The sequence below is a fragment of the Perognathus longimembris genome, chromosome 19 (genome assembly GCF_023159225.1).
Source record: "Perognathus longimembris pacificus isolate PPM17 chromosome 19, ASM2315922v1, whole genome shotgun sequence".
NCBI lineage: Eukaryota > Metazoa > Chordata > Mammalia > Rodentia > Heteromyidae > Perognathus > Perognathus longimembris.
In genome coordinates, this window is record NC_063179.1 from 24291223 (window position 1) to 24312846 (window position 21624).

At 39.2% G+C, this 21624-nt stretch overlaps 1 protein-coding gene and 1 long non-coding RNA gene across 3 annotated transcripts in view; one reads left to right on the top strand and one right to left on the bottom strand.

The window, feature by feature from the left end:
• Window positions 1-20136, bottom strand: part of LOC125367444 — a 20281-nt gene extending 145 nt beyond the window's left edge. Inside the window, exons 1-3 of the long non-coding RNA XR_007214087.1 lie at window positions 20126-20136; window positions 16364-16371; window positions 4508-4511 (exon numbers count right to left, since the gene is read on the bottom strand). This is a non-coding gene — a long non-coding RNA (uncharacterized LOC125367444). The remainder of the gene's footprint in view (window positions 1-4507; window positions 4512-16363; window positions 16372-20125) is intronic.
• Window positions 8147-20375, top strand: Fbxo4 (F-box protein 4). 2 transcript variants are annotated; one of them, XM_048368104.1, is made up of 7 exons: window positions 8147-8440; window positions 9563-9798; window positions 11236-11456; window positions 15896-15971; window positions 16082-16257; window positions 18543-18718; window positions 20041-20375. In XM_048368104.1, exons 1-7 carry the CDS (start codon window positions 8255-8257, stop codon window positions 20128-20130), a joined length of 1161 nt encoding a protein of 386 aa, XP_048224061.1. In that variant the 5' UTR covers window positions 8147-8254; the 3' UTR covers window positions 20131-20375. The 2 variants fall into 2 exon arrangements, with proteins under 2 accessions (XP_048224061.1, XP_048224062.1); XM_048368105.1 differs by having other exon boundaries at window positions 8147-8362.
• The last annotated feature ends 1249 nt before the right edge of the window (window positions 20376-21624 follow it).

A 21624-nucleotide genomic window follows, 5' to 3' on the forward strand; every position in this document is an offset into this window, starting at 1 on the left:
GAAAATACCAGGCTTTTTTTTTTTTTTTTTTTTTTTTTTTCTGGACCTGTGGCTTGAACTCTGGGCCTGGGCGCTGTGCTGTACCTGAGCTTCTTAGGTCAAGGCTAGCAATCTACCTTGAGCCACAGTGCCATGAATAGCTTTTTCTGAGTAGTGTATTGGAGATAAAGGTCTCATGGACTTTCCTGCCTTGGCTGGCTTTGAACCAGAGTCCTCAGATCTCAGCCTCCTGAGTAGCTAGGATTACAGGCATGAGCCACCACTGTTTGGCCCAGACTCTTTTTTGATAAACATGAATGTAAGCCTCTGACTTTTCTTTACACCACTCTGAAGATTTTTTAGCAAGTTTTATCACACAAACACCTTTTCTTTTTAATTGTAAAGATTTCAACTCTTTATACAGACCAGACTTAGACTTTCCCTTCCCTTTTTAGAAATGATGATCAAGTAATCACAAGTACTTCCATTCCTTCTTCAAATGTACTTATTGTTTTTCAACCTTAATATATTTGTAGAATGTAGTACTTTTGTGTTCTTTTGTTTGTATGGCAAGAAAATTCTTATTTTTGAGATAGAGTTTCCATGTCCAGTGGTTTTTTCAGCCAGAAATCACTCTCTGCTCCAAATCAGATATTCTTGTTATGTTCCCCCAGCCTCCCTCCCCATGTTATTGAACTTATCCCATTACTTTGTAATTGTTTTACATACTACTGAGAGAACTTTGAAATTTACCTATACTTTTAGTGCTTAATGCATGGTAGGTCCCTCGTAGTGCTTTTTGAATTAATGAGGCAAGACTTCAATGCCAGACTGCACTAAAGGGTTGCTGCTAATTGGATTTCAAACTGCCATGCCCTCTACACCAGTGGCTGACGAGGCAAATAGGGATGTATGCAGCCCTCACAGGCGTCAAGTATTACTCCCAACCCAAGAAAACCAGAGCTTCATTGCAGAAGCCAGGGACTTGCCTGTATGGCCCTGTGGACTCACTGGTTGGTACAATTGTGAGGGTATTTCCAGGTGCTTTTCGTACAATGTGTAGTCATCCCACCTACGTGCAGGAAAATGATTAGTAGGCCATAGAAGTTTCTAATGTTTTTTTCTGGTATAGTATAAACAGCACATTTTTGTATGCAGTTAAGCTCACTAAATCAAATTTCTCTCATTTAGATGAAATAACTTCAAAACACCAAGTATTCTACATAAGGAAACTACTATTGTTTCATTCAACAACTACTGCATTCCTACTACATGCCATGATTTTTCCTAGGTGCTGAGGATGTAGCTTTGTGAGCACTCTCTCTTTTGGAGCTTGTATTCTAGTAGAGGAGAGATACATGGTATGTCAAGTGATGGCTGCTATGAAGAATTGTGCAGAGAATAGGGGGCTAATGTGACTTAGGGATGGGTCCTCTTTCATTTAGAGTGGTTGGAAAGGCACATCTAAGCACTTGTCTACTGCTTTAGTCTTTATGTCCTCAAATTCTACCTTGTTGGTTAATGCCATCGATATTCAGTACATTGATAAAACTTCTCATGTGGAAATTCTAATAGTGAGTTAAGGAGTGAGTGGTAGTTTTGACCTCATTTTTGGTACATATAAAGGATTCCCCTTTAGTGTGGGATTTACTAATGTGTGTGTTACCAAAGACCTTGTTGCATTTTCTTAAAATTCCTTTTATATTTCTCTCTTTTCTTTCTCTACTTCTTTGGGACCCATCCCTGCCCACCCCCCAGTAAAGGTACTCCATTTGCCATATACTCTGCTATAAGATTCTGTAGCTGTCTAGTGTCTATACTCTTTATAACAGCATATGAGATAGCATTATGAAAGTTTTACCTTAAGATACATTTAATATAGCCACAATCAAGTACGAATTGTGTTTAATGCTGTTGTTTAGTAGTTTTTTTCCTACTTCTAGTGAAAATCATTTTTTCATCATTTTGAATGATGTTTACTAAAATTTAAACTCTGCTAAAGGATTTTTTATAAAGCTTACATTTGTATGATTCATTACTGTATGAATTTTCTCACATGAACTAGGTTTTAAGACTTAGTTAAGGATTTTTTTGTTTTGGCACATTTGTAAAGTTTTTGACTACTGTGAATGAGTTAATGCTGACTATGATGAAGTTGTGACCTTTTTGTATAGTCCTCTGAATACAGTAGAGTAAGATGAAAATCATGACTAAAAATCTTGCCATCGAATTTCATTCCTAGCTTTACAGTTCTATGAAATCTCTGATGTTTATTCAGTTGTGAGCTGTTTCTAAAGACATTTCCAGATTCCTTTAATGGCATTAAAAGAAACCCACATGCTTTAGATTATTGTTGTTCTGTTGCTGCCATCCAAGTGCTCCTTTCTAGTTCCTGTGAGGTACTCCTGTGCCACAGAATGCAGGATTCTCTACTTCTGTAGTATCCCTTCCCTGTGATCTTTGAACACAGTATGAGATGTCCTATTAAAGAAGTATTACATGAAGATACATTCCGTATAGCCATAGTCAAAGTATACGCGATGTATTTATCCTGGTCTTAACTATCTAGGTTTTGTTCCTACTTATAGTGAAATGTCAAATGTTTTAGAACATATAATTTTTCTTAAAAAAATAAAATCATATTCCCCTAACTTGTTTCTTGATTTTTTTTGTTATTTTGTTCTCTTTTTTTACTGTTACATAAGAATAAAAGCTTTTTATCAACTCTGTTTAATATCCTAACTTCAGAATATTCTTTCTTGTAATCCTAATAACTTTTTAGCCAATGTAGTAAAGTCTCTAGGATTGTGGGTTCTGGACCCCAAAGACCCAAATTTTTGTGCCTTAATGTCCTAATTTTTAACACAGCAATATTAATAATACCTAAGTATTAGTTCAGTGCCTAGTCATGGTAAGAGTACAAGAGTTAGCTATCATTATTTTCCTTAGTGTCTGAATAGTTCTGTGAATACGCATATGTCATTCAGCATGTTAATATTAGAAGGCTCATAATGAGCCTGAACAATTGAGTAATAAACTTGTGTCTTGAAAGAACTGCCTTTTCCTAATTCAAGTCATGCTGGGCATCTAGAAATGAAGCAAGTGTCAGAGAAGAAATTACCAGGTGAGTAGGAACCACAGCTTTTTTGTTTGTTTTGTGCAAATGCCCAGAAGAAACACAATAATTGTTAAAATATTTTCCACCCCACTCTCAAAATATATATAGCCCTGCTGTGTTTAGATGTATTTGTCTTAAAGCATGCTTTTTTTCAATCAGCCTGGAACTTTTGGCCTAGTTTTTGTCTCAAAAGTAGAGGCATGTAATTAAATACTAGTCATCTAAGTATTGTACATATCATTTAAAAATAAACTATTCTAAATCCTAGTACATGTACATGTAAGAATTATGGAGCTGTAAAAAACAATGAGTCTAGTCAGGCACTGGTGGCTCATGCCTGTAATCCTAGCTACTCAGGAGGCTGAGATCTGAGGATCCTGATTTAAAGCCAGCCTGGGCAAGAAAAGTTCTATCACCAGTTAACCATTCAAAACTGGAAGTGGCACTGTGCTCAAAGGGGTAGAGCACCAGCCTTGAGCAAAAAAAAAGAGCTCAGGGACAGTTCCAGGCCCTGAGCAAGTCCAGGAACAGCACCAGGCAAAAAAGGAAAGAAAAAAAAAACCCACAATGAATCTGTAATGCTAGAGTGTGGTCTTAAATGAGGAGAAAAGGCATATACAACAATGTGTTTTTTTTTTGTTTTTTTTTTTTTTTTAAGGGAGTCTGCCTATAAGGGACAGGATGACTTTTTTCTTTTAGCTGCTGTTCCATGGTGAGAGCTCAGGGTTGAGCTTTTTTGCTCAGGGCTAGTACTTTACCACAGTGGAGCCACAGCTCCACTTGCAAGTTTTTTTTGCTGCTTACTTGGAGATAAAGAGTCACTTCAAACCATAACCCTCAGATCAGTGCCCGTCAATATTTGTACTGCATTGCCAATGACAGTATTGCCAATTATTTGTTTTAAGAAATGGTGGGGTGGAGAAGAGGAATGAAGTAGAAAAAAACAGATAGGCGCTCAAATTTTCAGAGTATACCTTGAGGTTTGTACATTTTACTTTGGAATCTTGTATATATAAGACAAAAGAAAAGCCAAAAATATACAAAATAAGATGGAATCCACATACTGTCTTACACATGGAATTGATGGCTTATTTATTTATTTTTTGGCTAGTCCTGGGCCTTGGACTCGGCCTGAGCACTGTCCCTGGCTTCTTCCCGCTCAAGGCTAGCACTCTGCCACCTGAGCCACAGCGCCCCTTCTGGCCGTTTTCCATATATGTGGTGCTGGGGAATCGAACTGAGAGCTTCATGTGTAGGAGGCAAGCACTCTTGCCACTAGGCCATATTCCCAGCCCCCTTATTTATTTTTAACGTATAGTAATTTGCACATTCCCACTGGATGGTACCAACCCAAGGATAGAAAAGACTACAAAGAAATTTAAATTTCTTAGAAGTTAAATTGTTAACAACTATGCTAATGTACTTAGAAATAAGGATTTTCACATGTGAAATGAAGTAAAAATTCTGTCATCCTGATATGGAGTGACTTTGTGTATCAAGGATACGGAAGTGTCTTCAGAACCATGTCTAAAACCATTTCCAGCAACATGAACCAGGGAGATGACTCATTCATAGTCATAGGTGGGACAATCAAGTGGTTAAGAACAAAACTTACTCAACAAAAGGATTTATTTAGGGCACTCACATTTCACCTGTTGATAAGAGCTAAATGTTTGGAGTCAATTGCTTACGGAAAATTTGAACGTATCCAGCTTCCGAAACCATTGATCACTCTGTTAATAAGAATGACATAACTCCTGGTCTCAGTATACAATCTCATTTATGAAAATAAAATAAGCCTGAATCTGACCAAGTCTGGGACGGAGAAATGCATTCAAAGACTACTAAGGCACCATTCAGCAGTCTGGAAGTGATCCAGAAAGACCAACCTGATTTGACTAATTGAAGGAGGGGAAACCTAGAGAGTTGAAAGGATATGTATGGTGTGTAGCCCTGGTTGAGAAATGATTTTCAAACCAAATAGGGAAAGGCATTTCTAAAAGCAGATGAGGACATTAAATATTGACTACTTGTTTGATGTTTCTTTGGGAATCAAAGTGGTTTAAGTTATAATAGTGGATCATGGCACAGTGGTTGTATTAAGTGTTGCCCTAGTTTTTAGGGACACAAACTGAGGTATTTGGGGATGAAGTGATAAAATGCCTAGGATTTGCTTTAAAAGAAACTTGAATCAGGTTGTGTCAGGTGGAGACAGTGATACCAAGACCAATCTATGTTGTTAACTTGAATCTTCAATACTGAATACATAAGAGTTTATTACTGGGCTGGGATGTGGCTCAGTGGCAAAGCGCTTGCCTAGCAAGTGCAACGTCCTGGGTTCGATCCCCAGTACCAAAAAAGAAAACACAAAAAAATAGTTAAAAAAAAAACAAAAAACCAACCAAAAAGAGTTCATTACTTTATTTCCTTTCTATATATGTTCAAATTTTTCTACAATGAGAATAAGCACTCTTGTTCATTTACTAAATTTTCATATTTCCTTGTAATCAGAGGTAAAAGATATATATATATAGATATAGATATATATTTTGGTCAGTCCTAGGCGGTAAACTCAGGGCCTGAGCACTGTCCCTGGCTTCCTTTTTGCTCAACTGGCTTCCTTTTTGCCACTTGAGCCACAGCGCCACTTCTGGCCATTTTCTGTATATGTGGTGCTGAGGAATCAAACCCAGGGCCTCATGTATATGAGGCAAGCACTCTTGCCACTAGGACATATTCCCAGCCCGGTAAAAGCTATTTTAATGCTTCATATGTGATTTTTTTTCTTGTTCTGTTTCTTTTGTCTCTAAATGTGCCATATGGTTAATTGATTCATAGCTCTTCATGTTCTGATGGCTTCATAAAACTGACTTTGTAACTGGCTTGATTCTTGACCCCTAGGGATGAGGAGATAAAAGAAAGTCTGAAACTAAATTTGGACCTCAGAGCCTCTGTTGTCAAGCCTCATTGTTTTTTTGAGTTGTTTAATTCCTCAATATTTTTTGAATGTAAATGTTAAGTGTCTGTTAGTGAGCATTGAGCTGTTTTATATATATATATATATATATATATATATATATATATATCAACCATTGTCCTCTGAATCTCAGCTTCTAGAATAGCTAAGATTACAAATATGTGTTGCTTATTTGTTTTTGCTTTTAGCCTTCATGACCCTTAAACATATTAACAGTTTTATGAGGACGTTGACCTTATTTTCTATTTTGAAGACTGTAAAGGTAAAATGGAATTGGTTGTATCTATTTGATGCTATTGAACTTAAAGCAGGACTCCAGGCAGTTATTGTACCACTTGAGCCCCATCTCCAGTTTTTATTTTGCTTTATTTATTTCTTTTCAGTAGGATTTCATTTTTGTGTGTGTGGAAAAATGCCTGGGTCAAGATCTTCCTATTTTTATTCTTCCCAGGTAGCTGAGAAAACAAGTATACATTACCAGGTCTAGCGTAATGGTTGAGATGGGGGTCTCACTAAGCTTTTTGCCTGGGATGCCTTCAAACTTGATCCTCCAGATCTTCGCCTTCCAAGCAGCTGGATTGTGGCCATAAGCCCACATGCCTGGTGGAATTATTATATTTTGAAAAGATTGAGTTAGATTTGAGAAAATATTTTGACAATTGAGATAATAAAAAATTGTCCCTGGCATTTTGAATAGCTTTATAAAAAGAATATATGGTCGTATGGAAATGAGTTTAAAGCATATCATGTGAAATATATTATTCATCCATGCTCAAGACTGAATTTATAAAACCACTGGATTATTTTGATCGGGTATATTTTTCTTATGCATAATCTTGCTGTTTATGGAATAATCTTTAGAGATTTAACATTACATAATTCCTGTAATATTAGATTGTACATTGATTCAAAATACTGTCTGCAACAGAGGTCGAGTTTTGAAACAGAATGTTCTTTGGATTAGTTAAGTGAAGCAACTTGAAGATGACTGACAAATAAGGCCAAATAGGCATTTGTATTTTCTATTGAAGTCATTGAGTTCTACATTAAAAAATTACTTTGCAGTGTAGCACATCTATTATACATTTTCATAAAGCCCTCTTAAAGCAAAAGTGAGCATTAGTTTTGAGAGATAGGAAACTTACTAACAGGATTTCAACAATGTGGCTCTGAGTTCTCTTCCTATCTTTGATTCCCCCCACCTGCCCTTTTATATTGTACCATTCAGCTACTTTTTTTCAATGTACTTGTGTTTTTATATAGTGCCTTCATCCCACATTTTGTTGATAAGGTCCTTTAAGGCTTGTGCATGTAAAATAGCTAAAGGGAGTAAGAAAATAAGTTTATTCTAAGCAAAATATATTCTAGGAATATGGATGCAAACTCTCCAGAGTGACATTTGTGTTGTGAATGAGGTTACATGAACACTAGACAGCCAGAGAACACAAACACGAATCAGATACATTTACACTGGTGGGGCAAAGTAGAGAAATCCTTTCTATGGGTTTCATGTCACAGCACTTCTAGATGTAGAGTGGATTGCAGCTAGAAATCTGCAAAGGTAAATAGCTATTAAATCACCTAAGATGGCCCAAGGTAATTTTGGTTTTTGCCTCTAATCAAGATGCTCTTAGCCCGGGTCAGAGGAGCTGTAGGATCTTTAATATGGATAGTCTTCCTTCAGAGCTTCAGTCCCAACCAAGTCAGCGAGACACGAAGCAGAAGGAAACAACAACAAACCACCCGCATCAAGTGCTTGGGAAGAAGCACTCTAAATTAGCCCTTCCTCGTGGAAGAGGCCCTGTATTAACCAGCCCCCAGCCGCTCTGCAGATCTGGGCAGGTGGAAGTGAGCCCGGGCAGAGGTGCCGGTGGCTGCAGCAGGGGGGAGACTTCCTCCTTACTATAATTAATAATAATAATCAAGTAGGATTGTGAGTACAATGCATCTTAATCAGCGTCGCCCTGGAGAAGGCCTAGCGGGAGCCACCTAGAAGTGACCGGGAGACATGATCTCGGGCCGGGCCCCGGGAGCTTGGCCACTTCCAGCAGGGCGATCGTCGGTTCCCTTCCCGGGCTCCCGGGGCGGCGGGGCCGGGCAAGGCAGAGGCGGCCCCGGAAGCCGTCGCGTGGGCCGCAGGCCGGGGGCCAGGGCCACGCGTTACCTCGGCGCTGGCGGCCATGGCGGGAAGCGAGCCGGGCAGCGGAGCCGGCCCCTCGCCGTCCCCTAGCGACTGGGGCCGCCTGGAGGCGGCGATCCTCAGCGGCTGGCGGACCTTCTGGCAGTCGGTGGGCAAGGAGAGGGCGGCGCGGGCGGAGGCGCGGGAGGCGGCGGGCGAGGAGACCAGTACCCTGGCGCAGCTGCCGGTGAGCGTCGGCCGCGGGGTCGGGGGGCCGTGGGATCGGGGGCCGGGGCGGGTTGCGCGGTGGCGGAACCCGTCTCCACGGGCCTCCGGGACTCCTGTGGGAAGGGAAGGGGGAGCTGCTGGCCTCGGCGCCCGGGCCCGAGCGTAGTCACCAGCGCTAACAGTTGAGCCGGCCCAGGGCACCCCCAGCTTCACCTTCACGGCGCGCCCTTTTGGCCGGCGTGGGGACCCGCAGGTTGTCTTGTTCCCCAATCAGGTGCGTAATCGTGTCCAGGACTCGCTGAACCCACTCCGGGAAGGGAGCCCCGCTGGCCCCCGCTTCTGGGTTAGCTTTGGAAAGCTGTCCTCCGCCGCTGGCGTCCCAGGCTCAGCGCCCGCAAGTCCCGGGGCTTAGGTGGGGTGGGTGTGATTTACAGGACTCCTGTAGGCTAAGTAGCAAAACAACAAACAAAAAACCCACTCCGATGAAAATAAATGAACTTATAAGAGCCTCAAGTTACAGCAGGTTATGCACAGCTAAAGCTTGGTGGTCAGCGTTTTCAGGTACGTGGGAAACGGGAGAGAATAGAAATGTTTAGAAATCAGGACAATCCTGCATCTCCTTTGGTTTATTATCACCACCGCGGAATTAAAAACCGCAGGCGTAGAATGTCTCCAAGGTTCTTCGCCTGGCAGTGTTCTTTGAAACAATTTTATGGACTACCAACTCAGGTCAAAGGTCACACTGATCTGATGATCAGATCCCAACTTGGTTCACTCGGTGAAGGTATTATTAGAAAATGTAAATTACTTCCTCAACTGGTTTCTTTAAACAAATTGTGTATTAAAATGCTTGTGAGGCAAAAAAAAAAAAAAAAGTGATAGAAACTTGCTCCCCGCACCACCACCCCCACCCCCCCGCCGGAAAATAGTAGGGCAATGCTTGGAATTTCAAGAAATTTTTTTAGGGTGTCAGAAACTAAAGTGTTCAATTACGATTCTCTCTTGAAAACAACTGCAGAATGATAGACTTAAATCATTAAAGATATGGACTACTTAACCTTGGTGATAGTCTAATTTACCACTCATTTTCCAAGAGAATTTGTTCATTTTTTTCTGATCTTCTGGTTACTATCTATTTCAGATTGATGTGCAGCTCTACATTCTGTCATTTCTTTCACCCCATGACCTCTGCCAGTTGGGAAGTACAAGTCATTACTGGAATGAAATTGTCCGAGATCCAATTCTGTGGAGATACTTTTTGTTGCGGGATCTTCCTTCTTGGTCCTCTGTGGACTGGAAGTCTCTTCCAGATCTAGAAATCTTAAAAAAGCCCATATCTGAGGTTGTTGATAGTACACTTTTTGATTACATGGCAGTGTAAGTATCTGTTTTTAGAAATTAAGGGAAGATACTAAATTTTATTCTGTTTAGTTCAGATTACTCTTGCCCTGCTACTAATTTGTTGCATAGATTTTGAACCTGAGCATCCTCATGTTAAAATTGCAGCTTGAGTTCATTAATTTCCTTATAAGACTCTTCCAGCTGAAACATGTTATTTCCCCATGGTGCCTAATATTTGCATAATTATACGTGATACATGGTGAGAAATTAAAAAACTTTTTAAGATTCATATTATTCTTAGAACACTTTTCATTTCGCTAAATAGTAAATATTTTCCTTGTTCAGAGATGAAAAAGCAGGAAGAAAAGCCCATGGGAAATAAGAATTTATTATCATTCAAAAGTATTGACATAATTTAGGACAAAATATCATGTACATATAGGATTCCCAACTCTTCAGATTTTTAAGTTAGAGTCTTTTCTTATCCCAATCCAGATGTCACTGACAGGTTTTGGGAGAGTACTTCATCAAGATGCACACAATTGAAAAAAAATATCCAAATACGCATAACTTTTGTTTGCTAAATTTTTAATGAGGAACTTTTGAGCCCCTCTGTATATTTAATGCTTTCTGAGCTGTTACTTTGGAGGATATCTAGGAATTATATTGGTGCCCTTAGTACTTTTTAAAAAAAGTATCTTGTGCTAACCATTGGTGGTGTTTCTTTTTGTGTTTTTTCTTGTTGGCTGTGGGGCTTGAACTCAGAGCCTGGATACTGTCCCTGAGTTCTTTTGCTCAAGGCTAGTGCTCTACCATTTTGAGCCATAGTACCACTTCCGGTTTTCTGGTGGTTAATTGGAGTTAAGAATCTCAGGGACTTTTCTGCGTGAGCTGGCTTTGAGCCACGATCCTCAGATCTCAGCCTCCTCTGATTACAGGCATGAGCCACTGGTGCCTAGCCTATAGTATCTTTATAGTGTAGATATTTTCACCTTAAAGCTGTTGACATTGGTTTGAGCCAGTTGTTGTGGAAGGCTGCACTTTGTAGAATATTTAGTAGCATTTCTGATCTCTACTTGCTAGATGTGTTCAGATATTGCCACATATTCTGGGAAGAGAGAATAATACTTTCTCAGGTTGAGAACAGTTACCCTGTATAGTGAGTTTAACCATTAGACTCATCATATTACATGGAATGTTTCATGAGAAAAATCTACATGAAGATCAGAAATTCAGTGACCATTTCCTAGGAAAGACTCAGATTCTGGGTCATTCCCATTTTCATAGCACCTGTGGATTTCCTTGTCATACTACTCCACATTTATTTTAGAATGGTGTTGTGTTTCACTGTCATTCTAGAGGTTTGAGATGGTGTATGACATTACAGTGTCTAGCAAGTAAGTCATATACCTTGAGTGAACAACTAGCCCACTGTTTCCTGTGTTGATTTCTAATTGTGACAATTTTATACAGTTATAAAATGTGCTGCCCATATACAAGAAGAGCTTCAAAATCCAGCCGTCCCATGTATGGAGCTGTCACCTCTTTTTTACACTCATTGATCATTCAGAATGAACCTCGATTTGCTATGTTTGGACCAGGTTTAGAAGAACTGAATACATCTTTGGTGTTGAGTTTAATGTCTTCAGAGGAACTCTGCCCAACTGTTGGCTCACCTCAAAGGCAGATTGATGGTAATTTTCATGTTAATCTACGTAGTACACAGTAATTCAAACACTTTGAGTTAAAGAACATTAGAGGTAAAGAAGAGAAACTCATTTTTGATTAACTACTTCCTGTAATGAAATGGAATAACTTGGTGGATAGTCCCTCCAGGTCCTACTGAACTGAAAGAATCAACTTAGTTACTATAAAAATTTGATTTCCTTTTAATTCTTCAAATCTATCCAGAATTTAATGTTTGAAAGTAAATTTGGTAGAGTCATCAGGAGGTTGTATTTGGACAGTCCATGTCATATTTATCATGTCTCAAGAGAAACTTGTTAGCAAAAACCATTTAGCTTCTACTTGTAAAGTCTTTCTGATACATGTTGGGATTTTTTTTTAAGGAGCTATAGTATCACCTTTGTCACAACAAATCAAAGGAGCTAAATTATCACTTTGATTCCCAACAACATTGGCTACCACCCAAAACAGCATGTAATTATTTAGGAAGGCAGGATATATAATAAACATAATTATACTATAGTTTAGCTTATGCTTTACTTATTTATTTATTGAGAACACCTAGTCAGTGCGAAATTTCAGTCTCCTATAGAATGGAAATGAGGATTCAGAGAGGTATACAGATAATTATAATATGATGTTATTAGGTGCTACCTGGGTAAAGGTAAGGGTCACTGAAAGCTGTATTTTGAATGTGATGCTCCTTTGATTATTAGGATTAATTGATTGTAGACATTTAGCAAAGACTGTTATCCTAGTTATTTAGGAGGCTGAGACTGATAACATTACAGCCTAAGCAAAAAGTTCACAACAACTGATCTCAATAAAAGCTTGGCATAGTGGTGTATGTTTGTCATCTAATTATACAGAAATCCTAAAAAGGAGGATCAAAGTCTAGGGACCTCTGGCTTAAGCAAGATCCTATTAAAAATAATCATGCAAAAAGGGCTGTGGGTAAGGCTTGAGTGGTAGGGTGCCTAACTGGGCAAGTGCAAGGCCCTGAGTTCAACTACTAGTACTGCCCCAAATATATTGTTTAAAAGTACTCTAGACAGGGAAGATAGATGTCTAAAAGCCCTAAGCTCTAGATGCCCAGGACACAATGGAAGCCTCTCTGTCTACAAAGCGTGAAGCTAAGCACATGCATACTTAACTATTTAGGCACTATTGGAGTAGTTTAAATAGAGGAGTCAGATGACTAGAATTTCATTTTAGAAAGATAATCCTGGTTCTGGCATGAAGAATTGAGTGAAAAGGGCTAAAAATACAAAGAATACATTACAAATCTACTATAATGCTGGGACAGAAATATGAAGAGGATCAGTACTAAATCAGTGTTAGTGACAGTGGGGAGAAGAGAATGAATGCTAAGGGTATAAGATCGAGGGACTGAATGAGTATTAACAGTAAGGATAGTACCACATTTCTGGTTTGGGTTTTATGTTTAGTGATAAGAAGAGTAAAAATTGTTTTGGCGATGAGCCAGGGACAGGCAGCTATTCTTTGGAATGTTGTTGACTTTGGTAACTCTGTGGGGCGTCCAGGTGAGGATGCCTACTGGAAGCACTCCACTTGCATAAGAAGTGCTATGGGTGCAGGAATCTTATCAGCTTGTGTGCGTGTATACACGTGCGTGTGCACATGCATGTGTGTACCAGTCTTGGGCCTTGAACTCAGGGCTTGGGTGCTGTCCCCGAGCTTTTTTTCTCAAGGCTAGTGTTCTCCCACTTGAGCCACAATGACACTTGCAGTTTTCTGGTTGTTCACTGGAGATAAGAGTTTCACAGACTTTCCTGCCCCAGCTGGCTTTGAACTGTGATCCTCAGAGCTCAGCCTCCCAAGCCACGAACACCTCTGCTTAACTTTTCACTGTGTCTGTTGTGCCTGACATGTAGTAGATATCCAATATGTTTTCATAAATGGATCATTTTATGAATCTGGATCTGAGGAGTAAGACTTGGGGGGGGGGGAAATTAAGCTTTGAACCAGGCAACTATGATTCACACCTGTAATCCTAGCTGCTCAAGAGGCTGAGATCTTAGCATCACAGTTCAAACCAGGTTAGGCAGAAATGTCTGTAAGACTCTATCGCCAATTAACCAGCAAAAGCCTGGACTGGAGTGGCACAAGGGCACCTGCCATAAGCAAAAAAGTCAAGTGTGAGGTCCTCAATTGAAGCCTTGGTGTACGCGCGCGCACACACACACACACACACACACTTTGGGGCTGTTAGTAATCTACATGGACTTGGAAATTTGGGGACAGAGAGAAACATTGTAAGCCAGGTGCTGGAATTTTCAGTGAATGTTTGAGATCTTCATATTCAGAGATTATTAAAAGGAGATTAATAAAGGACAGGGTTGAGGAAGGAGAGTCAGTGCACTGGTCAAATAGTAGATCTCTCAAATAGATGGAGTTGTTCAGGATGTTGGAAAGTAAGGGGTTAGACATGGCATTGGGAGCAGAGAGCATGCGCCTCACCTCTTCACCCTGAGATGTGTGCACAGAAGCTACTGTAGTACTTAGATGTCCAGGGCAGAGAAGTTTCAGGGAGGGCCATTAGGTGGCGACAATACAAGCAGAGGATGAAGATGAGGAAACTTCTGCTAATTATGACAATCCCAGTTTTCAGACAGCAGTTGAAGTGATTCTTTAAAAACACCAGTATAATATTTCTGCCTTGATTTGTACAAGGGCTTAAGAAGAATATGGGTTATATCAATGGCAAAGAAGTACAGGAAATGTATGGCAGAGGTTGGGCTGAGGATAGGAACATTGGGACGATAATTTCTAGAAGTTAAATAGATGACAACAGGGATCATAAAAATGGTAGATTTCTGTTTCCAAGAACACTCTGGGATCTTGGTGGCTAGAGGGCCAGGTCATGTGGTCTATGAGTCAACACTGTGTATGTGTTGCTTAGAAATGTGACATGAGATAGTGTGGTATGGTTTATTTTACAAAAGTAGATTAGTCATTATGCAGATACTAAAGTTATAAATAGCTGGAGTTATCTCTAATGAGATGAATGTAGGCCAGATTACATTGAATTTGATTCTCTGTCTGAATTTTTTGTAGAGAAGAGATGATTAGACAGGCATTATTAAGCAATTTCTCCAGCCGCTGTCAGAAGAAAGGATGGTTAAAAGCAAGAGGATATAGGAGGCTGATTAGACATTATCGTGGAAATCCAGATGAGCAACAATAGCAATTTGGACTAGAGAGTGGTAATGGAGGTGGAGAGAAGTGGACAGGTGGAAGGGGACCTTTACATGGAGAAGCAGAGTCATATAATTCAAGAAACATCTAACCAGGAGGCAAGAGGAGAGCCAGCCATTGAACATTACCAAGTCGATGAGGGGAAGTGGTTAAGAAAGTATTAGCAATACTGCTGAATGACTCAGACATAAAGGACTAAGAAGCCAGTGTTTATCACCTTTATTTACCAATTATTCTACTAGGAGTTTTGTATACCGGATTGGATCTTATGGGGGGTTACCCTATGAAGCATATATTTCTATACCTTTGTGTCAAAACAGAGGCTCAAGCTGGGTGCTGGTGTCTCATGCATGTAATCCTAGCTATTGAAGAGGTTGAGATAAGAGTATTGCAGGTTGAAGCCATCCTAGGCAAAAAAAGTCTGTGAGACATGATCTCCAATTAAGCACTAAAATGCTGGACTGGCTGCTTGGCTCAAGTGGTAGAGTACCAACAACCTGATCAAGAGTATATAGTTCTGAGTTCAAGCCTCAGTACCAACACACACACACACACACACACACACACACACACACACACACACTGAGGCTTACAAAGATATGGCTATCAGTGGAAATTTCACTCAGGATTTGAATCCAAGTCTATTTAAGTCCAAATTTTAGTACATGTAATATTTGCTCAATTTTATAAGGTACTACCTGTGGCACAACTTTTCACAGGGAGAAAGGAGACTTTCCTCGGCATATACAAGGATTATGTGAGTAACTAACAGGAAACATAAAAATATTCACACTGTCTTGGTGTTGAAGATCAACAACAGTGGTTGCTATGATGTTGCTGTTCTGATGAGATGATAAAGTGGCTGATGTCAGTGATGATATAAAAAGACCAATGAGAAAGAGGTGATCAAGGTGCATTGTAGTTATAAACTGATTTGTTGAAGGGTTACTCCTTTGTACAACTAGAAATAGTTAAATATATTTTTTTACAAAGGGCCAATGAGATTAGCAGTTTTTTGTTCTCTGTCCCTATTTTTTATTGCCAAGTAAGTGGAAGTTTTATGCAGCCTTGTTTCTTTAATATAGATTGCATTTTGTCTCCGAGTTACACACAACTTGCCAGGACTCTTACTTTGTTCTTTTTGCCTTCACTGGATAATTTGTTTCTGTCTGAATTTGTGTTATCTCTACTAATGACCTGTCTTGATTGCTGTAATTTTGTGCCTTAGGTATTGGATCAGGAGTCAGTTTTCAGCCAAGTAACCAACATAAATTCAACATCCTGATACTTTATTCCACCACAAGGTAAGGCTACCTTCTTAGCCTGTCTGAAATATTAGGACTGACACACTCTAGTGGGATGGAATCTGTTTAAAGTCTTTTAAAAATCATCTCTATTTCTATTTTTCATATAGAAAGGAAAGAGACAGAGCAAGGGAAGAACACACAAGTGCAGTGAACAAGATGTTCAGCCGACAGAGGGAAGGGAATGACCAACAAGGAAGCCGGTATAGCGTAATCCCACAAATTCAGAAGGTGTGTGAAGTTGTAGATGGGTTCATCTATGTTGCAAATGCTGAAGCAGAAACAAGTAAGTGTTTTCTCATTTTTCTCTAAAACAGTGACATCACTCATTGCAAAACAAATTGTTTGATTTAACTGTGGCATTTTAACAACATGACAGTTAACTTTATCACTACAATTTCTACCCATTATTGTAAACAGTGAGTTCTCAAACCTTGATACTCATTGAGATCACATGGGAGCTTATTAAACATACAGCTGCTTAATTACCACGTGAGTAGATTGTGATGTGTAGATTTGGGCTGAATCCATTTTTTTTTAGCAATAAATACCCAGAAAATCCTAACATATACTAACATTTGATACAATAGCCATCTAATGTTTTATGTTGTATGCTTCTGTATGTTATCTCTGCTTCTGACTGGGTTCATATAATTCATGTGATAACTTTTTGCATTTGTTTTTACCCACATAGAGAAGTGTGGGGATAAGCTATAGACTGGCTAATTAATTCAGTGAGTTGATAATATTTTCCATATATTCTGAGTGGCTGCCATTGACAGTGATATTTAGGTGTGAAATCAAACATTGGACCAAGAGCCAACATTACAAGTTTTTCCCCCAAACAGTTATGCAGTATATTGGTTTGAATTTCCATTGAATTTATTTATTTTTCCTACAGTCTGTTAGGCACGAATGAAATTCTACTTTGAAAACCTGGACAACTCATAAGAAAAATTCAAGTTATTCTCACTTATAGGGTTATCTATACAAGCAAAAGTTAGAAGTGAAACAAAATAGGAGTTTGTCAACAGACTGTTGTGGAGTTCCAAATGGTTTTTGAGGTCTGTCAGCTGTTATATGCTCTGGAGATACAATTGAGAGCTAAAGAAGGCGTATTCCCTACTTATAGCCTATCAGCAGATAGGTTCCTATCAAATAAGTAGAAATAGTAGAGAACTCCCACATGAGAGCTTGTGTTCAATCCCTAGCACTGCAAAAAAAAAAAAAAAGAGAAAGGAAAATAAACATAATATCATAAACAAAAAACATAAATATAATAAAAAATAAAACATACAAGATACAGTGAGAATCTACATCTATTTAGCAGATTTATTTTATCCCACTGCTATAAAATCAGACTGAATGCCAGACATGAGGCATGTGGCTATAATGCTAGCTAATTAGCAGTTTTAGATGTAGGATTTAGTTTTAGATTTGAGGATCATAGGTCAAAGGGGCAGGAAAGTCTGTGAGATTCTTTTCCAGTTAACTACCAAAGAACCAGAAGTGTAGCTCAAGTGCTAGTCTTGAGCGAAAAAGCTTGGGGACAGTACCCAGGACCTGAGTTCAAGCCCTAGGACTGGCACACACACAAGCAAAAAACCACAAGACCCTACTTCCTGAAAAAACTAAAGAAAAAAGGGCTATGGGCCTTGTTCAGATTTTTGCCTAGTAAGCACAAGGCCCTGAGTTTAAAAACTGCAGTACCACCCTACAAAGCAAATTGAAATTTCTGGATAATAAAAGTAATATAATGGAAGGGCTGGGACTGTGGCTCAGTGGTATAGTGCTTGCCTAGGATGCATGAAGCCCTGGGTTCGATTCCATACCACATAAACAGAAAAAGCCAGAAGTGGTGCTGTGACTCAAGTGGTAGAGTGCTAGCCTTGAGCAAAATAAGCTCAGGGACAGTGCCCAGGCATTCAAGCCCAAGATCTACAAAATAATATATATTTTAATATATATATGTACACACACACATATATATATATATACATATATGTATATATGACAGCTCTTTCAATGAGTCTATTAGAAAAGGGGGGAAAAATCTGTGAACTCAAAGGCTATTCCAATTAAAGTAAAAGAAAAAGTAAAGTAGGAACAGATAACCCAAGAACTCAGGAAACCTAAATAATTGAACTCAGTATCAGCAAACTTCTTAGAGGACCAGATAGTAAATACTTTAGATATGTTAGGCATATGAGCCAAGTAACTTTTCTCACTCACGTTTGCATATGAATGTACGGTGATTTTTGTTTCTCTTTCTGGTTTCACCTAAATTTCTATCTTTGAAAGATTACCTTTTTTTGTTTTGTTTTGTGCTGCTCCTGGGGCTTGAGCTCAGGTCCTGGGTACTGTACCCAAGCTTTTTTGCTGAAGACTAGACTAGTACTCAATCTGATTTTATAAGCAGAACAATAAATGAATAAGGGCAATAAAGGCAGTTCATTAAGTTTGTATCCTGGTAAATTGTTGTTCCTTGTTTTGATTATTTCAATGTAATTTTATTATTTTTAAAACCTTTATAAGAAATGCAAATTAAATGTTATGATTTACTTTCCTTAGGACATGAATGGGAAGATGAATTTTCTCGTATCATGGCAATGACCGATCCAGCTTTTGGGTCTTCAGAGAGACCAATGCTGGTTTTATCTTGTGTTTCACAAGCAGATGTAAAAAGAATGCCCTGTTTTTATTTGGCCCATGAGCTGCGTCTTAATCTTTTAAACCACCCATGGATGGTAAGTCTGGTTGCTCTGGAAATAACAGTTTTTACTGTATTTTTTTATTTGATATTTGTATTGGTTGTCTTTCTCTTACTGTAATTAAACTCCCTTAGGTGATAAGTTAAAAAGGTTTATGTTGATTCATATTTAGGTTGGCTGGCCCTCTTGCTTTTTTTTTGGTCACTAGGACTTGAGCACTGTCCCTGGCTTCTTTTTGCTCAAGGCTGGCACTCTGCCACTTGAGCCACAGCGCCACTTCTGGCTGTTTTCTATATATGAGGCAAGCACTTTTGCCACTAGGATGTATTCCCAGCCCTCCACCCCCCACCCCCCTTCCCCTCTTGCTTTTTATATCAGAGTACATGGGGAAGACTCATCATTTCATGGCCAAGAACAGAAGAGTGGAGAAAGATAGGGCTAGGATTCCAATAGCTCCTTTAAAGGCATGATGACTAGTTCCCACCTTTTTTTTTTTTTTTCTTTTTTTTTTTCAGTCCTGGGCCTTGGACTCAGGGCCTGAGCACTGTCCCTGGCTTCTTTTTGCTCCAGGCCAGCACTCTGCCACTTGAGCCACAGCGCCACCTCTGGCCGTTTTTTCTATATATGTGGTGCTGGGGAATTGAACCCAGGGCTCCACGTATAGGAGGCAAACACTCTTGCCACTAGGCCATATTCCCAGCCCTAGTTCCCACCTCTAAAAGGTTCATAGCCATCTAGTCTTACACTGTGTTTTACTGGGTGACTTTTAAAATAGTGATTCAATTTTTACTGTTCATTATTGTTCTGTTTTATGTTTTTTATGTCTTTGTACTTCCATTTTGATAGATTGTATGTCCATAAATTTATCCATTTCTTCAAGGGTTTATAATTTGTTAGCATAAAGTTGTTGGTAGTATCCTAATGAACTCCTTTACTACTGTATTATCAGTCATAATGTCTCCTTTTCTACTTCTCATTCTTTTTATTTAAGATATTTTCTTTTTTTTTCTTAGTCTAGCTAAGTTTTGTAGATTTTGTTTATATCTCAGAAAATCAACTCATTATTTCTTTCCTTAATTTTGGGTGGGTTTGCTCTTCCTTTTCTTCCAGAGTCCTTGAAACACATCCTGAGGATGATTATTTGCAGTCTTCCCTCCACCTCCCCTCCCTCCTCTTCCTACTCCCTTCCCTTGCCACTTTCCTTCCTCCTTCTTTCCCAGCCTCCCTCCCTTTCTATCCATCTTTTCCTTTTTCCTTCCCTCCTTTTTTTTTCTTATATGTAGAAAAAATGTCTCTCCAGATCATACAAATTTGAACTTCAGTTTTTATGGACAATATTCTCTCTTATCTGCTCATAGGTCCAGGATATAGAGGCTGAAACTCTGACTGGTTTTTTGACTGGCATTGAATGGATTCTTGATGAAGTAGAATCTAAGCATCCACGATGATCCTCATTTTAGACTGTGGGAACCTAAACCATTTGAAAGTCATGATGTGTATGTTTGTTCAATCAGACACTATCCTGCCTTTTGTTAGGTAGGCTTTTTATTGGACAGTTATAGCTGCTGTAGTTTTGATATTATTTTTAATTTTTTACCTTAAATTAATTACAGGAAAAAAAGCTTCAAACCTCCCCCTCCTCACCATATTCAACTCCTAAATGAATCTTTACATTTTTTTTGATAATTTTATATTACTCCCATATTTTTCTTCCTGTTATAACTATGAAATTTGAGTCTCTATCTCTCTGTCTTTCTGTCTTTATCTCTGTCTGTCTGTCTCTGTCTTTCTCTCTCTCCAGTGCCAGTCCTAGGACTTGAACTCAGGGCTTGGCACTGTCCCTGAGCTTTTTTGATCAAGGCTAGCACTCTACCACTTGAACCATGTGTCTACTTCTGGTGTTTTTAGTGGGTAGTTGGGGTTAAGAGTCTCATGGGCTTTTCTGTCCAGACTTGCTTTGAACCTCAATCTTCATCTCAGTCTACTGAGCAGCTAGGATTACAGGTATGAGCTACTTGTACCTGGCATGTGTATCTTTTCAATTAGCTCATTTTAAATAGTGTTTTTACACCTCAGTTGTCTTGAGATAAAACTGTTACCTGGGCTCTCTACCCTCTGTGGCACGGTACATGATTTACTGTATTTTATTCTTGCTGGCTTTCATCCAATTCATTTTATTTTTCTAGTTATCATTATAGGGGATAGTGTGGATTTAATAAATACTAATTATGAGTCCACTGTAAAATTTACCAAGCATTAACTAACCTTTATAATCACTGTCAGGCAATGTGCATGATAGTTTGTATAAGTAAGCATTACAGGTTAAGAAAATGTTACAAAATCTTTTTTTTTCTTTCTGTTGTTGCTAGTAGCACAGCACCACCCACTTGGTAAATTCTAAAGAAAAAAGGCTCACAGTTCTAGTGAAAGGTCTAAGTGAAGATCTGGTGAAGCCTCTCTTGCTTCGGAGTCTCAAAGCTGTGCAGGGTATCACGTGTCAAGAGAAACATAGCCAAATTAGATTCTTTTAGACTCTTTAAAATATTTTACTTTGTAATTATAAAGGTGATGTACAGAGGAATTAGAATTGCATGAGCCAGGCAATGAATACATTTCCTTTCACACAGTGTCTTCCTTTCCCTTGCTCTCTCTCCCAAACCCTCTCTCTCATCTCATTTTCATGACAGTGTCCCGTGAGCGCCACTGCTGCACCTTTCCACCCCTTTTCCTTTGAGTTTTGTGCGTTCCCCCTACCTTCCCGAAGATAGTCATACAAGCGAACCATATATAAAGAAAATAACAACACCAACAACAAGATCTCATGTCTTCATATCTTGGAACTCATTTTGATACGTTGTAAGCCAACTGTACAACTAGGGGTGGGGGGAGGAAAGTGGGGAGGGGGGAAGGTGGGAGAAAAATGAAAGAGGGGGTAACAAGTT